Raw genomic sequence first — 16,946 nt, 5'->3', positions numbered from 1 at the left:
AAGCAACAATATACAACAAAACAACAACTAACAACAAAACAAAACACAAGAAAGAAAAGCTTGTAGTTAGTTCAAGGATCGTTTGTTGGCCTTTAGGAGTGTTTTCCAGTCCAGTCTGTTGGGGCACCACGCCCTGGCCCCAAAGTCCACCTTCAGCATTCCCTGGGGACTTCGTCACTCCATTCCCTTGCTGTCTCGCTGCACCCCCCCAGTGCTTTGCCTCGGTCTGGCAGGATCAGATCGGGCTCAATTCCCATACTGTCTACGTCATGTATTTTTTAAAATAAGGATACTACTCAGATTGAAACAGAGTTCATTCTGCTCCAGTGTGACCCCACATTCATTGATGTCTTTTAAACCCCTGCTTTCAAACCAGGTCACTGTCGTCATTGATCAAATTGTGTCCCTAAAGCACACCTGTTGAGTTACTGGGCCCTGGCCCTGTGGTCTGATCCTGTTAGGAATAGGGCTGGGCCTTTTGGTATGCTGATGAGGCCCTACCAATGTACTGTGGACCCTAAGCCACTTCTGTCCCGCCAGTGATTGTCTACCAGTAGGGGTGTGCAAATGTACACCTGGAGGGACACACCAGACAGGTCAGCTGTCACCATCTCTGGGTAGGGAGATTATGAGTATATTTTATAGTGTTTTTATCCATTTGTGAGTGGCTGAGTTTTCCACATCTCCACACAGCAATAACTGTTTTTCTTCTTAGCTGTTTTCTCTTAAGCAAGTCAATGCCTGTGCACTGTGGATAAAAGGGACAGGTGTGTGCACACAGACCCAGCTGCCTTCTAGACTTTTCCTGAGGGCACATGCTCCTCTTGTAATAAAGGAAAAACATTGCCGTCACTTTGTTTGAAAGGAATCATTTATAGACAGGAGATATTGAGTCAGCCCTTGCAGGAGGTGAGGGAATAACACTGGGAGGCTGCCTGGTCTGGACCTGGTGGTGTCTGAGCCCCAGGCAGCTCGCCCTGCCCTGAGGGCTCAGGAACCGGAGGATTATAGGGGTTTCCTAGCCTGTCTCAGACTCCCTCCCTGTGGTCCTCAGGTCATGGATCCAGGACATCGAGGGGGCCAATGCCCAGAGCCTGTGCAACACATCCTGGCCCACATCGGGGGCTGCTGCTTTACCAGGTAGGCACCCACCTGAGGGTGGAGGTGAGAGGTGTGGCCAAGCATGACTGTACTGACGGGTGTAAATGCCACTGCTCACCTCCTCATCCTCAGGCCTAGAAGTAGGACCCTGGGACGTGACACTGGGCCAATGTCAGGTGTCCCCAGAGCTACCTGTGCCTGCCATCGGGGAGCATAGTCCAGAGAGAAGTGGGCAGGCCCAGGGCTCCTGGGATATCCCCCCACCCCCCTTCACCCAGTGCCTCTTCTGCCCACAGCCAAGGCGGCATGTGAGCAGGTCCAGTTCCAGCCCAACACGGTGAACACCCTGGCATGCCCGCTGGTCTCCAACCTGGCCACGCGGCTCTGGCTGCACAATGGAGCCCCTGTCAATGCCTCCATCTCCTGCCGGGTACTGCCCACCGGGGACCTGCTGCTGGTGGGCAGCCAGCAGGGCCTGGGGCTGTTCCAATGCTGGTCGGAGGAGGATGGCTTCCAGCAGCTGGTGGTCAGCTACTGCCCGGAGGTAGTGGCAGACCGAGCGGCAGAACGAGCAGGTCGGGGTGGCAGCGTACCCGTCATCATCAACACGTCCCGCGTGAGCGCGCCTGCTGCAGGCCAGGCCAGCTGGGGCGCCGACAGGTCCTACTGGAGCGAGTTCCTGGTGATGTGCGTGCTCTTCGGACTCACCGTGGTCCTCCTGACTCTGTTCTTCCTCTACCGGTACCGGAACAGCATGAAAGTGTTCCTGAAGCAGGGCGAGTGTGCCAGCGTGCACCCAAAGGCCCGCTCCGTGCCTGAGACCCGTCCGCTCAACGGTGTCGGCCCTCCCAGCACCCCACTGGACCACCACCGAGGCTACCAGGCCCTGTCCGATGTCCCCCTGGGGCCCCGGGTCTTCACTGAGTCAGAGAAGAGGCCGCTCAGCATCCAGGACAGCGTTGTGGAGGTGTCCCCCGTGTGCCCGCGGCCCCGGGTGCGCCTGGGCTCCGAGATCCGGGATTCTGTGGTGTGAGCATGGACTTCAGAGGAGGGCCCCAGGATTCAGGGGTCCCAGAATGCTCAGAGGGGCCAGCGAAGCCGCTGTCGTGGCAGACTGAGCCGCGATCTGGCCACAGGCACGACAGAGCCAGCTAGCCTGCTGCTCTATCTAGTGCCCCCACAGCCAGGGCCCCAGAGGTCCTGGTTCAATGGGGGCTGCCCAGATGGGCGGAACAGTGCTACGTAGACAAACTGAGCCCTTTGTTTGTTTTAAATGAAAATGTGAAGTAGAAGTGAGGGACAGCAAAGCAGGCCACCCCTGCAGTCACTCCGGCCGGTTCACAGGCCCCTCGGCCTCGCGTGGCCCCGGACAGCGCAGCCCTTCCAAAGCAGTGCTGGGGCACAGTGAGAACCCCTCACCAACGAGCGTCTTCTGCCTTCCGCCTTATCCTGCTGCCCCAGGCTGCCACTAGGCTCCTGCCAGTCAGCTGATGGTATTGTAGCCACCACCATCCCGCCACCTCAGGGACCAGAGCACTAGGCAGGCACGACAGCCCTCGGCCAGTGCTGTGGCCACATGAGAGTGACGTGAGTTCTGGAGCGGATGTGTGCCACCCCGTGGTCCTGTTGCTCAGAGTGGGAAGAGGAGACTGTTGCCTGCCTTCCTCCAATCCAGGCTGAGGGACCCACATCCACCCAGCCCCCTCTTAATGCATCCCAGGGCAGGAACTGATACTGCTCAGCCCAAGTCCCCCCTCACCCAACACTGCCGCTCACGAGACATTGATGACGCCCGGCACAGAGGCCGTGACTTTATGTGGGTTTTATATGTTTTTTTTAATAAAATGCACTTTACTTTTTTTTTTTTAAATAAAATCTGAAGAATAGAAATCGTGGCCTTTCCTCTTAAATGATTGTTGCTTTCTGCATTTTACTTTGTTGTTGAGCAAAACTTGGACCAATTCATCAGTTTCTCCCATTCCGTGACAGTGATTACATTCAACTTGGTGATCCATTCTCTCTCCTTTGCCGAGTTGTTCCTCCCTCATTAATGTAAACTCACTGCCCCCTCAAGTTCAAAGTTCCTGTTTAACCTCTGAAGTTGCTGGTGTCAGTCTGCCTCCTCCTGCACTTAACAACAAACAACCCTTGTGAATGGGGTGAAGGCTTACAGAACATTGTCAGTTTCACAATACACAACTCATATTGTTTCGTTTTATTCATTGCCATGCCCTTGATGTAACATCACTTTCCCCACTTCCTCCTGGGCTTCCTGGGTTTTTGCCTTCTGCTGTCCTAATGCTTCTGAGCTTTGTCTGATCTGGCTGGTTATTCTCAGGTGTGCACACCTCCCTCGTGGTGTTCCCCTGGGAGACGTCTGACTGAAAATTGGGCTACGGGGGTGAGTTCAAGGCCAGACCTGCAGGGTAGCCAAAAGGCATATCTAAGGAGTCTCACCATCTCTTTCCAGCCAGTAAGCATGGACTCTTATTCCGTGACTCATTCCCCCATTCTACCCAGGACTTCCCTAGGGGATCCTTTTCAAGTCAGTTGAGAGTGACGCTGGGCACCATCTAGTGCCGTCTCAGGGCCCGGTAACTGGATGTCCACTGCAGGACTGATCGTTCCCGGTGTTGGCTGTCACCACTTTCCCCTGGACAAGGTGACAATAGTGTACCTTAGATGCTGCTCATAAGCTTTTTAAAAAAAAAATAGCTTTATTAGCACTTTATTCACGTCATACAATTCAATCACATCAAGAGTTGTACAATTGTCATCTTCTATACCATTTTCTTCCTTGTGGAGTCAAGGTGGCAGCCTAACCTTGGTCATCTCTGAGTTGGCTTGACCTCAGGTGTCTTTGGGCTCTCCTCCAGGGGAACAACCCATTATCCTTATCACGTGGGACAGACTGCAGTGGTTCTCAACCTTCCTAATGCCACGACCCTTTATCATACAGTTCCTCATGTTGTGGTGACCCCTAACCATAAAATTATTTTCGTTGCTACTTCATAACTGTTATTTTGCTACTGTTAGGAATCGGGCGACCCCTGTGAAGGGGTTGTTTTCGACCCCTCAAAGGGATCAAGACCCACAGGTTGAGAACCATTGCTATAGGGTCTGATTGCTCTAGATGGCAGATAACCTTTAAGCAGTTGATCAAGTGTATAGTCAGGGACCATGTGTTTGCAAGCAGCACCTTAGGTTGGGCACACATTATGGGGGGACAACCTGGGGAATAACTTTTCTGCTTCCCACAGTTGCTATGAGTCAGAATGGGCTTCATGGCAGTGGGTCTGGTTTGGGTTTTATAGTTAGTGCTTTAAAGAGCATACTGCTCACTGATGAGACCCACTGGTTATTAAACTTGTGATGGGCTTTAAGACTTTGGGGAATAATTTTGGTTTAAGGTTTAAAGATTAGCTCAAGGCAGTAGTTTTAGGGGTTCATCTGACTTCCATTGCTCCCAAAAGTCTAGAGTCTGAGAATTTGAAATTCTGTAGGTTCTTTTTCATCAAAATTGTGTGTTCAAAATGTTCAGTAACAACTAGGTACCATCCAGTTTTTCTGCTCCTGGCAAAGGAAGCCATTGTTCATGGAGGCAGTTAGCCAAACATCCATGTCATCTCCAATTCCTGACTCAGTCCTCTGTTGTCTCAGATTCTGAACAGAGCCCAATTGTGCCTGAATTACCACTTTCATGTTTCCAGACCCCGGGCGCCACGCAATGAGCTAGGAGGTAGAACAGAAGCACTAAGAAGCAGTAAACACATTCTTAGGTCAATTAACTGGGATGTTCCATGAAACGATTACGCTAAACCGCTAAGAAAGCAAATCCCATGAGATGCTTGGTTGTACAAAAGCAACCTCGGCAGCTACTCTCATTATTATCATGCATCTCATACTTTTTGCCAATTCAGCTTTTTACAAGTGTAGAACTTACTGATAGCAATTGTGATGACCCATGCGATACTCTGTGTTATCAGTGTAATTGCTTTTTGAGGTTAGTCTAATTCCGAGAGGTTCCAAGCTTCCTCTAGGCAGCGAGAGGCAGCTGAGCTGGTCTTCTTCACCTCCCAGTGGAGGTGGGGAGTTGCACCCCCAGTAGCATGAGGTGAGGGGAGGTGGCTGTGGCCTGTTGGGGCCCATTTGTTTTACCTCAACCCCTTACACTTTCATCCCTGATTCACCTCAGGAAAGGGGGAAGGGGGCGGGCGTGGGGGGGGTGTGGAGGGGTGGAGGGAATGGATGGGAAAGTGTGCACAGAGCAGACGGGTTTCTTTTGATATACTCTTATAATTTTTATTTTCAAAATTACATTTTAAATTGAGGGCTTTTTCTGGACTATAGTTTTACAAACTTTAACCCAAGTTGAAACTCCTGAGGAGTCAGTAGAATGCCACCCTTCATGTCCCTCTTCATAGTCAGACTAGTGTGGAAGCAGCCAACCAGACTCAGCGCAACCGGCAGAACCGCCCCTGTGGGCTACAGGAGTAGGAAGCCTCACCCATCCTCCCGCAACTAGCCCCTTCTGCCCCCAGGGAGGAGGGCTGGGGGAGTCATCTCCTGCTGGCCTCTGAAAACAATGAACAAAATGGTGCTGTATGACTGAGTCCGGCCCTTGAAAGAGCTTACCATGTCAGAGTGAACTGTGCTCCACCGGGTTTGAAAAAATGGGTTCTGGGTGCAAACTGACACTGCATTAGGCTCTCTCCAAACAATTTGCCTACATATTGTTGGGTGACATGGGTGACAATTCCCACAGTGTGCGATCTTTTCATTTCTGGTCTGACTGCTCCACTTCCTTTCACCTGCTTTCCTGGCCCCCTACCTCCTCCTCCACTTTGCTTTAAGGTGACTGCTCTCACTGAGGGTGGGTTTGAGTGGCTGCTGTATCTTCCTGTTACATTTTACAGGCACATGGTACTCACGGTCACTATTTTATGAGCCAACCTGTTGTTTAGCTGAAATGTGACCTCTGGGAATAGTTTCTGTTCAAAGTTTAAGGGTGTCCCTGCATGATCGTCTTCTGTGAACCTCTGGGTTCTGGTGCAGTAAATTTCGCCTCTTTTAAGAATTTGAGTTCTGCCCTGCATTGTACTCCCATGCTGCCTGGGAACATTTACTGGCTCCCTGCCCATTCTATCGGGCACCATCTAACTCTTTGGGTCTCGGGGTAAATGAGGCCATTGTTCATGTAGGGCAGTGTTGCCAAAGTGGATGATACTTGCCCTCTGACAGGCACTAGTACAATCCAGGGGGGCTGCAAAAGCAGATGCCTACACTTTACCGATGGATTCTATATCAGAGTACAAGTTTTTTATTGCCAGGGTATGCTGAGTAATTTTTTTTTCTGAAAAGAGAGAGGGTGGTAGGCTTAATAAGTTTGGGAACCTATGGTGTCAAGTATCCGTCTTGTAGACGCGTTTCCCTCTCTTTGGCTCCCCATAGGCTTTTCCACAGCTGAGTTTTCAAAAGATTGCCTTTGTCCCAAGGCACGTATGGGCAGGCTGGAACTGCCAGCCTTTTAATGAGTGGTCCAGTGCTTAACTGTTAGCAGCCCCCAGGCTCCTCCTTCAGACCTGCTTGATTCTGAGTCTGACAGAAGGCTCCTAGAAGTCCACATCTCCCTTCTCCCAGTGTTTTTAATGTCACACAGGATCAAAATGTCTAAACCTTTATTACTGTTCAATCCATAGGGACAGACCAATGACAATGGAAGTGAGAAGGGGAGAGGCCTGGCCACAGCCAGCCCTCCCCTACCCAGGGGAGACTGGCCAGCTCTGAGCTGAGCCAGCTTGGCCGGCTGGCTCTAGCAACGCAGGTGTAGCTTTGGCCACAGTTCAGCATTATTGCAAAGGTTCTTGGACTGGGTGCTGGGACCACACACTGGAGCTCTTGTCACAGGACAATCTTAAAGGAGCTGAACCAAAAAAGAGTAAGTTGGGTTTTCTGCTGAAAAGGTGGGGGTAAAGAGTTGTTGAGACGAAACCCACACTTAACCACCTCTCCCCTGAAACTCACTTTGGAATTGGCTGTGCCCTCTCTACCAACTCCCTGTCGAACAAAGACTACCCTGAGATACTCAGGAAGCAGGGAGCATTCTCTCTCCCCAGGTGCCACCGCCCCCCACCCCCCGTACTCCCCCATCACAGCTCACATGGGGTGGCAGCAGTGGGGTCTGAAGGCCACCAAAATGCAGGGCCCACCGTCTTACCTGGCAAAGTCTGGTGAACGGGAGATGACGTGCTGGAACTCGGAGAGATTGATGGTCCCATCCCTGTCGATGTCAGACTCTTCCAAAATCTATTTGGGAAACAGAACTTCGGACCAAAGCCCCTCCTCCTCTCCTTCCCTTCCCTTCCCCTTCCAGCCTGGCCTGGCCCAGCACTCACGTTGTCAATGAGCTGCTTCATCTCTGAGGCACTCAGCTGGGTGTCCTCGCCCTCTCCTGTGAGGCTGTTCACAAGCTGGCTCAGGTCCCCTCTGTTCAAGGTCCCATCATCATCAAAGTCTGGAGGGCAGATACCAGAGGCTAAAGAGGGTGTGGGCAGGATGATCTCGCCAAGGCTCTTTCCTCAATGGCCCTAAGTTTCCAAGCCATACCCCCAGGTCCTTACCAAAGATGCGGAAGGCATAGTGGGACTTGATGTCAGGGGTTGCTGTGTCACTGAACACACTGAGGAGGTCCAGGAAGTCCTCAAAGCTCAGGTTGTCTCTAGCTGGGGAGGTGGAGAAGACCCGACAGATTCGCTCCTTGAAGGGGTTAGCCTAGACAAGAGAGCCTTCCATGAACACCACAGTCTAGGCTGCAGCCCAGAGCACCCGCCCCACAGGGCTCAGGCTTACAGTAAGGCACATGGCCAGTACATGGAAGGGACAGAGGAGGACCCACTGAGCAGGTTATTTGAAAACACAATTAATTAGACGCCTATTGTATGCCATGCACTGGGATAGGCCCCTGCATAGTCATTGTCCTAGCAGCTACACAGAGTGGCAGTCAGCCACTGGGACAAAGATGCTCAAGCTTTTATAAGACACAAGTTTTCTGTCTTAAAAGATAAGTCTTTAAAAAAAGATAAGACTTCTTTGAACTGCTGACACTATGTCCTAGAACCTCAGGTGAGAAACACTGTTCCAGATATTGCTCTGGGGTGAGGTTCCACAGAGAACAAACCAGAATGGGGTCTAAGAAACGCATGATCTCAAGGGCAGTGGCAGGAAGGAGAGAACCTAGCAGAGGGAATGTGTATGGCGAGGGCAGGGGGTGCGGGCAGGGACCTTGAGCTCTGGAAGGCTGAAGATCTGCTGGAAGGACACTCGTGCCTGCAGTGACTCCTCCGTGCTCCGATGATCCGGGGGAAGCAACTCACAGAATCTCTTGTGAGCTCTGCCAGAGAGAGGGCAACTCATTGGCTCATGCCCCACGTCACAGCCCTCCTGCCTGTGTACATTACAGCCCCACTCCTTGCAATTACCAAGGCCTCCTGAAAAGTCATCACCCCACGGTAAGGCAGAAAGAGATGCAAGCAACCCCCGGGGATGAATATTCCACTTATGGACAACATGTATTTACAAGCCAACCCTGTATGTTAAAACTCAAAGAATATAAAATGATCCACAAATGGGCCCTGCAAAGGCCCTGTGAAGTATTACTGCAACAACTGGTACAAAGAATAAATATCCTGGAATTTATAGTGGTAATGGCTGCACAACTCTTATGAATATGATTAACCGACTGAAATGTATGACATGTGACTTGTATGTCAGTAAAACTGTTAAAAATAAACTGGCTTGTTTTAAAAATACAATTACTGGATTAAGGATCTTTTGGGTACATCTAAAAGTGCTCCTTTAATGCTTTTATTTATGCAGAGAAAAGTACACTACATACTAAGCCAACATCTGACTAGTCAACATTAGTAATGAGCCCTGTACCTAACTGTGCCAATTTATATACAAATCCTGCATAAAGACAGTTGGTGCCACCCGGGGACTCCCTGTATATCACCTGGCTGGGAATCCATTCTCATAATATTGATGGAGGGCCTGCTATGCGCAAGGCACTGTGCTGGGGACAGGTCCTGGGGATGGAGAAGTTGGGGCAAGAAGCCAGAAGCTTGTCCTGAACAACAGTGGGGGAGAGCAGAATTGATACGTTGTTCTCACCCCAGGGATCTGTGGTTCCTCAAAGCCTCCCTCTCTTTATCAGCTTCCATGAACCATCTGTTCTCAGCTCCCACCTCTTTCCTTCTGGGGTTCTCTTTCTTAAAGGGAAGCCCAGGAATCTCATCGCGCAAGTATCTCGGGCCACATTAAAGCTGCCACTGGCTAGAAAGCCGGGTTGCAGCCCCAAGTCCAATCCTGGGAGGGCAGTCCAGTCTTAGGCAAGCTACCACATTTCTCTGAACCTGTTTCATTATCCCAATGCCAGCCTCGTGATGATGGACTCAGGTAATGCAGGCAGCCATTTAATTCAGTTCCAGGCGCAAGGCAAGCGTTAACGGTTACAACATTATTAAGGTATGGTTGGGAGATGCAGTCAGGTATCACTGGCTTCTATCTGCCAGTGGGCAAAATCAGCCCAGAGCCACGGCAGCCCCTGGTGGCCTGCAGCAGGAAGTGCTGAAGTCAAGTGAAGAAGCCAGTGGCGAGCAGAATCAAAGGGCGGCCCCAAGTTTTCCTGGGGACTGTAAGGGGCTTAGCAGGGCAATACTGGGGGGCCCGCGCGCAGGAGGGCTCCGCCGTGGAACTCCCGCAAACCGGGCCCTGGCCCCAGCCCTGTAGAACAGCGCCCCCTTAAACCTCGCCAGGGCCCCGGAGGAAGGAGGCAGGGATGCGAAGCAGCACTTACAGGAGGATCTCCTGCTTGGTCAGGAACGTCAAGTCCTGGAAGGCAAAGCCAGAGAAGGGGGTCAGCCAGCCACCCCGAGGCCGAGGCCACGCACGCCCCGCCGCCCGCCGCCCGCCGAGACCCCGCTCCTGGGCCGGGCCGCGCGCCAGCTCCCAGGGAACCGGTGTCCCGCGCACCTGGTACTCGACGAGCAGCTCCTTAGACAAGCGACTACCCGAGCCCCCCATCGCCGCGGCCCGCGCACGGATCCGCCAAACTCGGCCCGGGACGGCGACAACTTTCTCTCTTCCGCCCTCCGACCGCGTCACCGCCCAGTCCCCGCGGCAACTGCTCCGGGGACTAGCGCCCTGGGGCCCGCCCCCTCCTTAAAGTGCCTGGGCTCTCCCAGCCGCGAGTTCCGGGCTCCCGCGGATCCCCGGAGAGCCGGAGGCGGGCCCCGGGGCGGGGCCGGACGCTCTGGGGCGGAGCCCAGGCCGCACGGCCCCGCCTCTGGGGTGGACTGGGCGGGCCGGGCCGCGAGCGTGCGTGCGTGCGTGCGTGCGTGCGTACGTGCGTGCAGGTTGCGCATGCGTTCAGGGCGTGGCGACCTCGCTATGGCCCCCGCAGCGGCTCAGGAGGAAGTAGCGCCGTGCTTCCGGCACACTCGTTGCAGGTGGCGGCGGCTGCGGACCTGGGCGAGTTCTGGGAGGACCTGGGAGCCAGGGTACTCAGAAATCCTGGAGACTCGCTGCGTGAGTGCCAGCTGCGAAGGCTTTTCAGGATTTATCTCAGCACTGGCCGCATGTGTTGCCACCCGATGCCACCACTCCATGAGGAGTCACAACCTCGCTGTCATTGACTGAGGGCCCACTGGATGCTAAGCACTGTACCAGTTACCGTCGATTCTTAGAACAGCCTTGTAAGGTAGGTTCTGCTTTACACGTGGTAATTCTGAGGCCCGGACTCCTGCTTTTGAAGCTCACTCCTCTCGGATGCTGATGCCTTTATTATTATTACAACTGAGATACTGACCCCACTGCACCCCGAGCCCCTGCTCCCCACTGCTGTCATCATTCCAGCTGAGACACTCTGACCCCACCGCACCCCTACACCCGGTGCCCGGGCAGTAGGGACTGAGGCTGACCTATTTGTTATTGTCCCAGTTCAGCTGCTAGGACAATTCTTGGCAAATATTGTTTAAAAGAAAAAAAGGCCATTGACATTGAGTCTATACTAACTCAGTAACTGAGTTGTTAGGTGAAAAATATGTATTTATTGGATAGATGGATGAATTAATGAATGAATGAGATCATTCTGAACCTTGGAGGTTGTGTTAATTATTGACTCTGTTATGGGGAAAAAGAGATGCCCCAACTCAAGTATGTATTTTAGAAGTATATATAAGTACTCAAATTTGCATATTAAAGTATTCTGAATCTATAGTATAGAACAGTTTAATTTGTATATTTATTTTACATTTTATTTGTATACAATGTTTATGTATATTAAGAATATATATATTTGAATTGGAGAGTCTTTTTCCACTATAACGGAGTCAATAGGTAGCACCACCTTCACCGAGAGGTGTGTTTCCCTTTACTGAAAACACATCCATGAATGTGGTGGAGCACACAGAGGGCAAAGTGATGGAAACTTCTAAGACATATCCAAACACCAGGAAGGTATCAATAACTGGGCCTAGGGGTTCAGGACTACAGTCTCCAGGGGCACCAAGGTCAATTGGCATAACAACTCGCAAGGACAATGTTGTACATCCTACTGTGGTGAGTAGCAACTGAGGTCTTAAAAGCCCATCCATCGAAGGTACAACCATTGGTCAGACATCCAGAACAGGGTTTGTCATTAATCAACACTTCACCTTTTTTGAAAGGAGAAAACCATTCATACACTTGAGTTATTCCCATAGTGCTGTCCTTATAAGCTCTGTTCCACATCACAACAGTTTCTGCAGCATGTTTCCCAAGCAGGAAACAAAATTTCACACGCTGTTCTCTTAAATAGGCCAAACCCAAGGTGCTGCTTGCAAACACATAGTCCCTGACTAAACACTTGGAGGTCAACTGCTTAAAGGTTATCTGCTTGAAGGTTTATCAGCCATGGAGAGCAATCAGACCCATAGTCTGTCCCACCCTCAGTAGAGCCCACTCCCTTCTGCTAAGGATAATGGGTTGTTCCCCTGAAGGAGAGCCCAAAGACACCTGAGGTCAAGCCAACTCAAAGATCATGGTTAGGCTGCCATCGTGACTATAGAGCCTGCTGCCCATCTTGTTATGTATGTGCCTTCCTGTCTCAAGTATGCCTCTAGTGTAACCCATTCCTGTTATGCATGTGGTTACCTGTAATTAGGGGGACTGGCATGCCCCTATAATGTATATAAGCCTTGGTTGCAAATATATTCACTCTGTCTACTCGGATCTGGTTCCTGAAGTCATGATCGTCCTGGAGGTGACCACTTGCATGCTTTATCTTGTCGGATGTCTCTTTAATTTTGCCTCTCAATTACACAACTGCCCCTTGGACCCATTCGATTGTGGAGGTTGGTACCCCATGGGGTTTCTGAGATGCTCATCTTCATAACAGCAGACAGCCTCATCTTTCTCCTGGAGAGCAGCTGGTGGGTTTGAATCTCAGACCTTGTGGTTAGCAGCCAAATGTCTTAACACATAACATCACCAGTGCTCCTTTGAGATAGTAATAGAGAGGACAGAAGGCTATCACTGCCTATTCTAGCCTGAGAGGAAGTGCTCATCAGCCAATTCTGGGCCTCATGGTAAGTATCTGTCCATGGTGAAGATGTGGAGATTTAAACTATGTATCATGGTGATTGATGGGTCCGAATTCTTTTCCACTGAACCAGCCTTCTGATTATGTTGTGCTTTCTGGTAGAGGTTTTTGTACAGAAGAATATACTGACTAGTCAATAAAAGCGTTTTTTGTTGTTCGGCATGTTTTCCACAGTAAATTATTAAACAGGTGTTTTGTTCTGGAGTATCCAACAGACCCCCAGGAATCTGGATAGCACATTATCTTTTCCTTGCCTGATCAACAACACTTCATGTCGTTGTTAGGTGCCATTGAGACTGGTCTGACCCATAGCAACCCTCTGCACAACAGAAGGAAGGAAACACCATCCTCACCATTGGTCTCATGCTTGAGTCCGTTCTCGCAGGCGCATCCATCCCTGTGTTTGAGGGCCTTCTCCTCTGCTGCTGTTCCTGTGCTGCCATGTGGGAAGCAGCTGGGAAGGGAGGCCTCAGTCACATTCTCAGAACTAAAAGTTATCCACACAATGTGCCTCCTAACAGTGCCAGTTTTAAGGTGCTGCTTACAAGCACATAGTAGCCGTTATATACTTGAAGGCTGTCTGCCCCACCCTAAGAAGGGCCCACTCCCTTCTGATAAGGATCATAGATTGTTCCCCTGCAGAACAACTCAGGGACACTTAAGGTCAAGCCAGCTCAGAGACCCTCCCCCCATCTTAACTCTAGAGCCCGCCCATCTTTTACACATTTACCTTCCTGTCAAGTGTAAGCCCTAGCTCATCCCCTTCCTGTTATGTGCATGCCTCTAAGACAACCCATTCCTGTTACATGTATGTATTGCGTGCCCAAGAAGGAATGCATTCCCTCACTCTATGGTTTCGCTTGTCATGGAATACGTTACCCTTAGCATGTCTTGTCTGATGTTTCTTTAATTTAACTTTCAATTACCCCTTGGACCCATTCAGTTGTGGGGTCTGGTCCCCACACTTTACCAAGCATGATGTCCTTCTCCAGGGACTGTTCTCTCCTGTATAAGCGACAAAGTCTTACCATCCTTCATACAGTGAACACTGATCAATAGGCAACATATCTAATATAAGCAAGATACAGATATTGCTACGAAATCATAGAAACCTTTGTTAAACAAAAATATCAAAATGTGAATGTGTGTCTCTTGACATATCTTCTCATCTAGGTCTGTACACTTAAGGCATTATTTCCATCTCTTACTTCCTCTAGAGAAGTCTTGGCTTTTGATTTATGCCACGTCAAAGGGGAAGGTTTGGCATCTTTGAGAGACTCTGATGGTGTTCCTTTTAAATGTTTGCGTTTGGGGAGCAAAAAGCTACCCCTTTGGGGCATGATCAGAGCTGTAGGATGGACCGGGTAAGGTTTTCCAATGAAACTCTAGCATGTCATCCCTTGCTATCTTCAAAGACTAAGTAGATGTATTGTGGTGATGGAAAAATCCCTTGATGCAACTTACCTGCAAGAACTCTTCTTTACCCATGCAGTTTTCACTTTTCCTCAAACTAATCTCCCATGTCCTGTGGCCTTATCAGGAAAACTTGCCAAGACCTCTCCTTTGGAATCCCCCAAAACAGTGGCCATAAGCATCTTGAGCCGATCTTTCTGCTGTAAAATAACTGGTCCAGCAGATCCTCTTGGAGGCCACTGTTTTGATTGGACCTTCTTAATCCCATTATAATTCCTTCCATAAAATTGTGCTCATTAGCTTTGAACTTGCTTAAGAGATTGTTGGGATGATCAGGTCTTTCAGCTAGCTAACGTTTGTGTAATGCTGACACCCACCAAGTCTTTATTTGCTGGTGCCAACAAGTTTGCTTAAAACTGGAAATGCCAAACTGTGAGATCACAACTTTGGCAGCTGTTGCATCAGTGGTTTCCACTGGCTGGTTTTCAGAAGCACTTCACCAGGCCTTTCTTCTGCTTCTCAGCTTGGAAACTCAACGGGTCAGCATCACAACACACCAGCCTCCACATGAATAGTGCTGTGCCAGTGGGTGGGCAGGGAAGGAAAGAGTTTCATCACTGAACCACAAAGCTCCCTAGTGAATAGTAGAGCAAGAATCCGAAACAGAATCTCCCTCTCTCCCATTCTCTTAGGATGGTGATACTGCACAGGTTAATCCTGTTTTTGGTTTTTGAACACTTTATTTTGCTTTAGGCGAATGCTTAGGGAGCAAATTCGTTTCCCATTTAATAACTTACACACCGATTGTTTTGTGACGTTAATTGTGAATTAATTTGAACGTTACCTAAGTTGATTTGGGAGCCCTAGGAGTATAGTGGGTTACAAATTGTGCTGCTAACCATAAGGGAATCAATTTGAATCCATCAGCCGCTTCGAGGGAGAAATGTAGCGGTGAGTCTTTCTCCTCTCGTAAAGGGTCACAGTCTCGGAAGCCCTCAGGGCAGTGTGTTCTGCCTTCTAGGGTCACTGTGAGTTGGCATCAACTTGATGGCAGTGAACAAGTAGATTCGGGAAGTCCCCGGGCCTGGCACAAGGGAGACATACAGCCAGTGTTCCTCTGTTCCTGGTCTTTATGAAGGTTCAGTTCCCTTACGTGGTCACACTGATTTATGATTTATCTCCTTATAAAGGGTCTCTTTACTTCACGGTAATGTTCAAATTACTGTACCCGTTTTGTTTATGTTGCTTGATGTCTTTCTTCATAGGTTAGCCTTTTGCTGACCCTGATCATGACTCCTTGGCTCTAGGTCCTGTGTCAGCTCACCTAACCCTCAGTGCTCTTGCTGACTCCCCATCTGCACCTAGTTGTGGAAGGAGCCCTGGTTGTGCACTGGTTAAGTGCTTGGCTGCCATCCTAAAGGCCAGCAATTTTAACCCAGCAGCGACTCAGTGGGAACAGGATGTGGCAGACTGCTCCAGCAGCCTGGGCCAGGTCTGTGAAGGGCCTAGCACTGTGACTGCTAGAGGAGCCCTGGCGGCGTAGTGCTGACGCAGTGGTTCTCAACCTTGCTGATGCCGAGACCCTTTCACACACTTCCTCATGTGGTGACCCCCAACCATAGTGTTCCTTCCTTGCTACTCATAGCTGTAATTTTATTACTGTTATGAATCACAATGTAAATATCTGATATGCAGGATGTATTTTTATTGTTACAAATTGAACGCAATTAAAGCATAGTGATTAAAAACAAAACAATATGTAATTATACATTGTGAAATATTTATAATTACAAATAAATGCAATTTTGTCTTGAAGCATGGTATAGCATGGGTAACAGTCTTCACGCTGGGTACTGATCTATGGGCATATCTGCATGTGGGCCGACCTGCCTGGAAACGGATAGAGGAGCAACGTCTCGGTTCCTAAGACCATCAGAAATAGGTGTTTTCAAAAAAAAAAAGAAATAGGTGTTTTCCCAAAGGGGTCCTGACCCACAGGTTGAGAAACTCTGTGCTTATGTGCTGGATGGCTAACGGCAAGGTTAGCAATCCTAAATCACCAGCTCTGTAAGGGAAAGATGAGGCTGTCCACTCCTGTGAAGAGTTCCAGTCTCAGAAACTCACCTAGGCAGTTCTGCGGTGAGTCAGACTGCCTGGAGAGCAGTGAGTGTGAGCCATGGGTGCTGAGTTGGAACTCAGGAACTATCTAAATGTGGAGTTTACATTAACTTTATCCAAAGAATTGGGTCCTGGTCCTAGGTTCCAGATAGGTAATCTCTAAAACAAAAACCACCTTGGACTTTAAGGGTCTTTGGTAAGCATTCTAGGCTACAGATTAGGTGTGGTGATGAGGGGACTCTGGGATAGGGGCTGTCCAGGCCAGAAGGACCCAGTACCTCCTGTATCAGATCACCTCCTGGTATCAGACCTACATCAAGGGAAAGAGACTGAATTTGTATTGCAAAATGAGACACACACCCCCAGTAAAGACTGTGGACACGGAAGCTCCATGGACTCCTGGTTGGTGAAAGGCACTGATGCACAGGACATGGTAGGGTGCCCTTTGGGACATGGAGTCCTTTGGGGAACTCTTCGAGGCCTCATTCTTTTGTTTCTCTTTCTTTGTACCCTGTCATTTCTTCTCCCTCTACAATAAAGCTGTCATCATTAAGTAGAACCCTTTCCAGGTGTTCTGTTAAGTCATTCCAACAAATTATTGAACCAGAGAGAGTCATGAGAACCAGCCAACCAGAAGTGAAGGAAACTGGGGCCCCTTGAGCTTACAGTTAGTGTC

General features: G+C 49.8%; 3 protein-coding genes across 8 annotated transcripts in view; 2 read left to right on the top strand and 1 right to left on the bottom strand.

Moving 5' to 3' along the window:
- SEMA4B (semaphorin 4B) overlaps positions 1-2,996 on the top strand; it is a 38,585-nt gene extending 35,589 nt beyond the window's left edge. Inside the window, exons 14-15 of the mRNA XM_045286368.1 lie at positions 1,055-1,140; positions 1,398-2,996. Of these exons, the coding sequence (XP_045142303.1) occupies positions 1,055-1,140; positions 1,398-2,134 (823 nt within the window). The 3' untranslated portion in view covers positions 2,135-2,996. The remainder of the gene's footprint in view (positions 1-1,054; positions 1,141-1,397) is intronic.
- A 3,766-nt stretch (positions 2,997-6,762) lies between these two features.
- CIB1 (calcium and integrin binding 1) lies at positions 6,763-10,334 on the bottom strand. Of its 2 annotated transcripts, none has more exons than XM_045286346.1 (7): positions 10,132-10,334; positions 9,956-9,990; positions 8,383-8,491; positions 7,722-7,872; positions 7,497-7,636; positions 7,319-7,407; positions 6,763-7,024 (listed from the first exon to the last, which is right to left on the bottom strand). In XM_045286346.1, exons 1-7 carry the CDS (start codon positions 10,180-10,182, stop codon positions 7,003-7,005), a joined length of 597 nt encoding a protein of 198 aa, XP_045142281.1. In that variant the 5' UTR covers positions 10,183-10,334; the 3' UTR covers positions 6,763-7,002. The 2 variants fall into 2 exon arrangements, with proteins under 2 accessions (XP_045142281.1, XP_004708160.1); XM_004708103.2 differs by having other exon boundaries at positions 7,497-7,615; positions 10,132-10,328.
- Positions 10,335-10,579: 245 nt separating this feature from the next.
- The window catches only part of GDPGP1 (GDP-D-glucose phosphorylase 1), an 11,420-nt gene continuing 5,053 nt past the window's right edge, over positions 10,580-16,946 (top strand). For all 5 annotated transcript variants that reach the window (XM_045286388.1, XM_045286387.1, XM_045286386.1 and 2 more), the window contains exon 1: positions 10,580-10,858. The gene's annotated coding sequence lies outside the window, so the exon portion shown is untranslated. The remainder of the gene's footprint in view (positions 10,859-16,946) is intronic.

This window comes from Echinops telfairi, unplaced genomic scaffold, assembly GCF_000313985.2.
Source record: "Echinops telfairi isolate 266 unplaced genomic scaffold, ASM31398v2 ScPeMD7_7;HRSCAF=31, whole genome shotgun sequence".
Taxonomy (NCBI): Eukaryota; Metazoa; Chordata; class Mammalia; order Afrosoricida; family Tenrecidae; genus Echinops; species Echinops telfairi.
This window is presented reverse-complemented; position numbering and strand designations above follow the sequence as displayed.

Excerpts from the sequence above, each read along its gene's own strand:
- CIB1 (XM_045286346.1), bottom strand. The coding sequence starts at position 10,182 with ATGGGGGGCTCGGGTAGTCGCTTGTCTAAGGAGCTGCTCGTCGAGTAC. Across the intron at positions 8,492-9,955 it reads ACCAAGCAGGAGATCCTCCT|AGCTCACAAGAGATTCTGTG; the intron begins GTAAGTGCTGCT and ends TCTCTCTGGCAG. Across the intron at positions 7,408-7,496 it reads TGAAGCAGCTCATTGACAAC|ATTTTGGAAGAGTCTGACAT; the intron begins GTGAGTGCTGGG and ends TTTCCCAAATAG.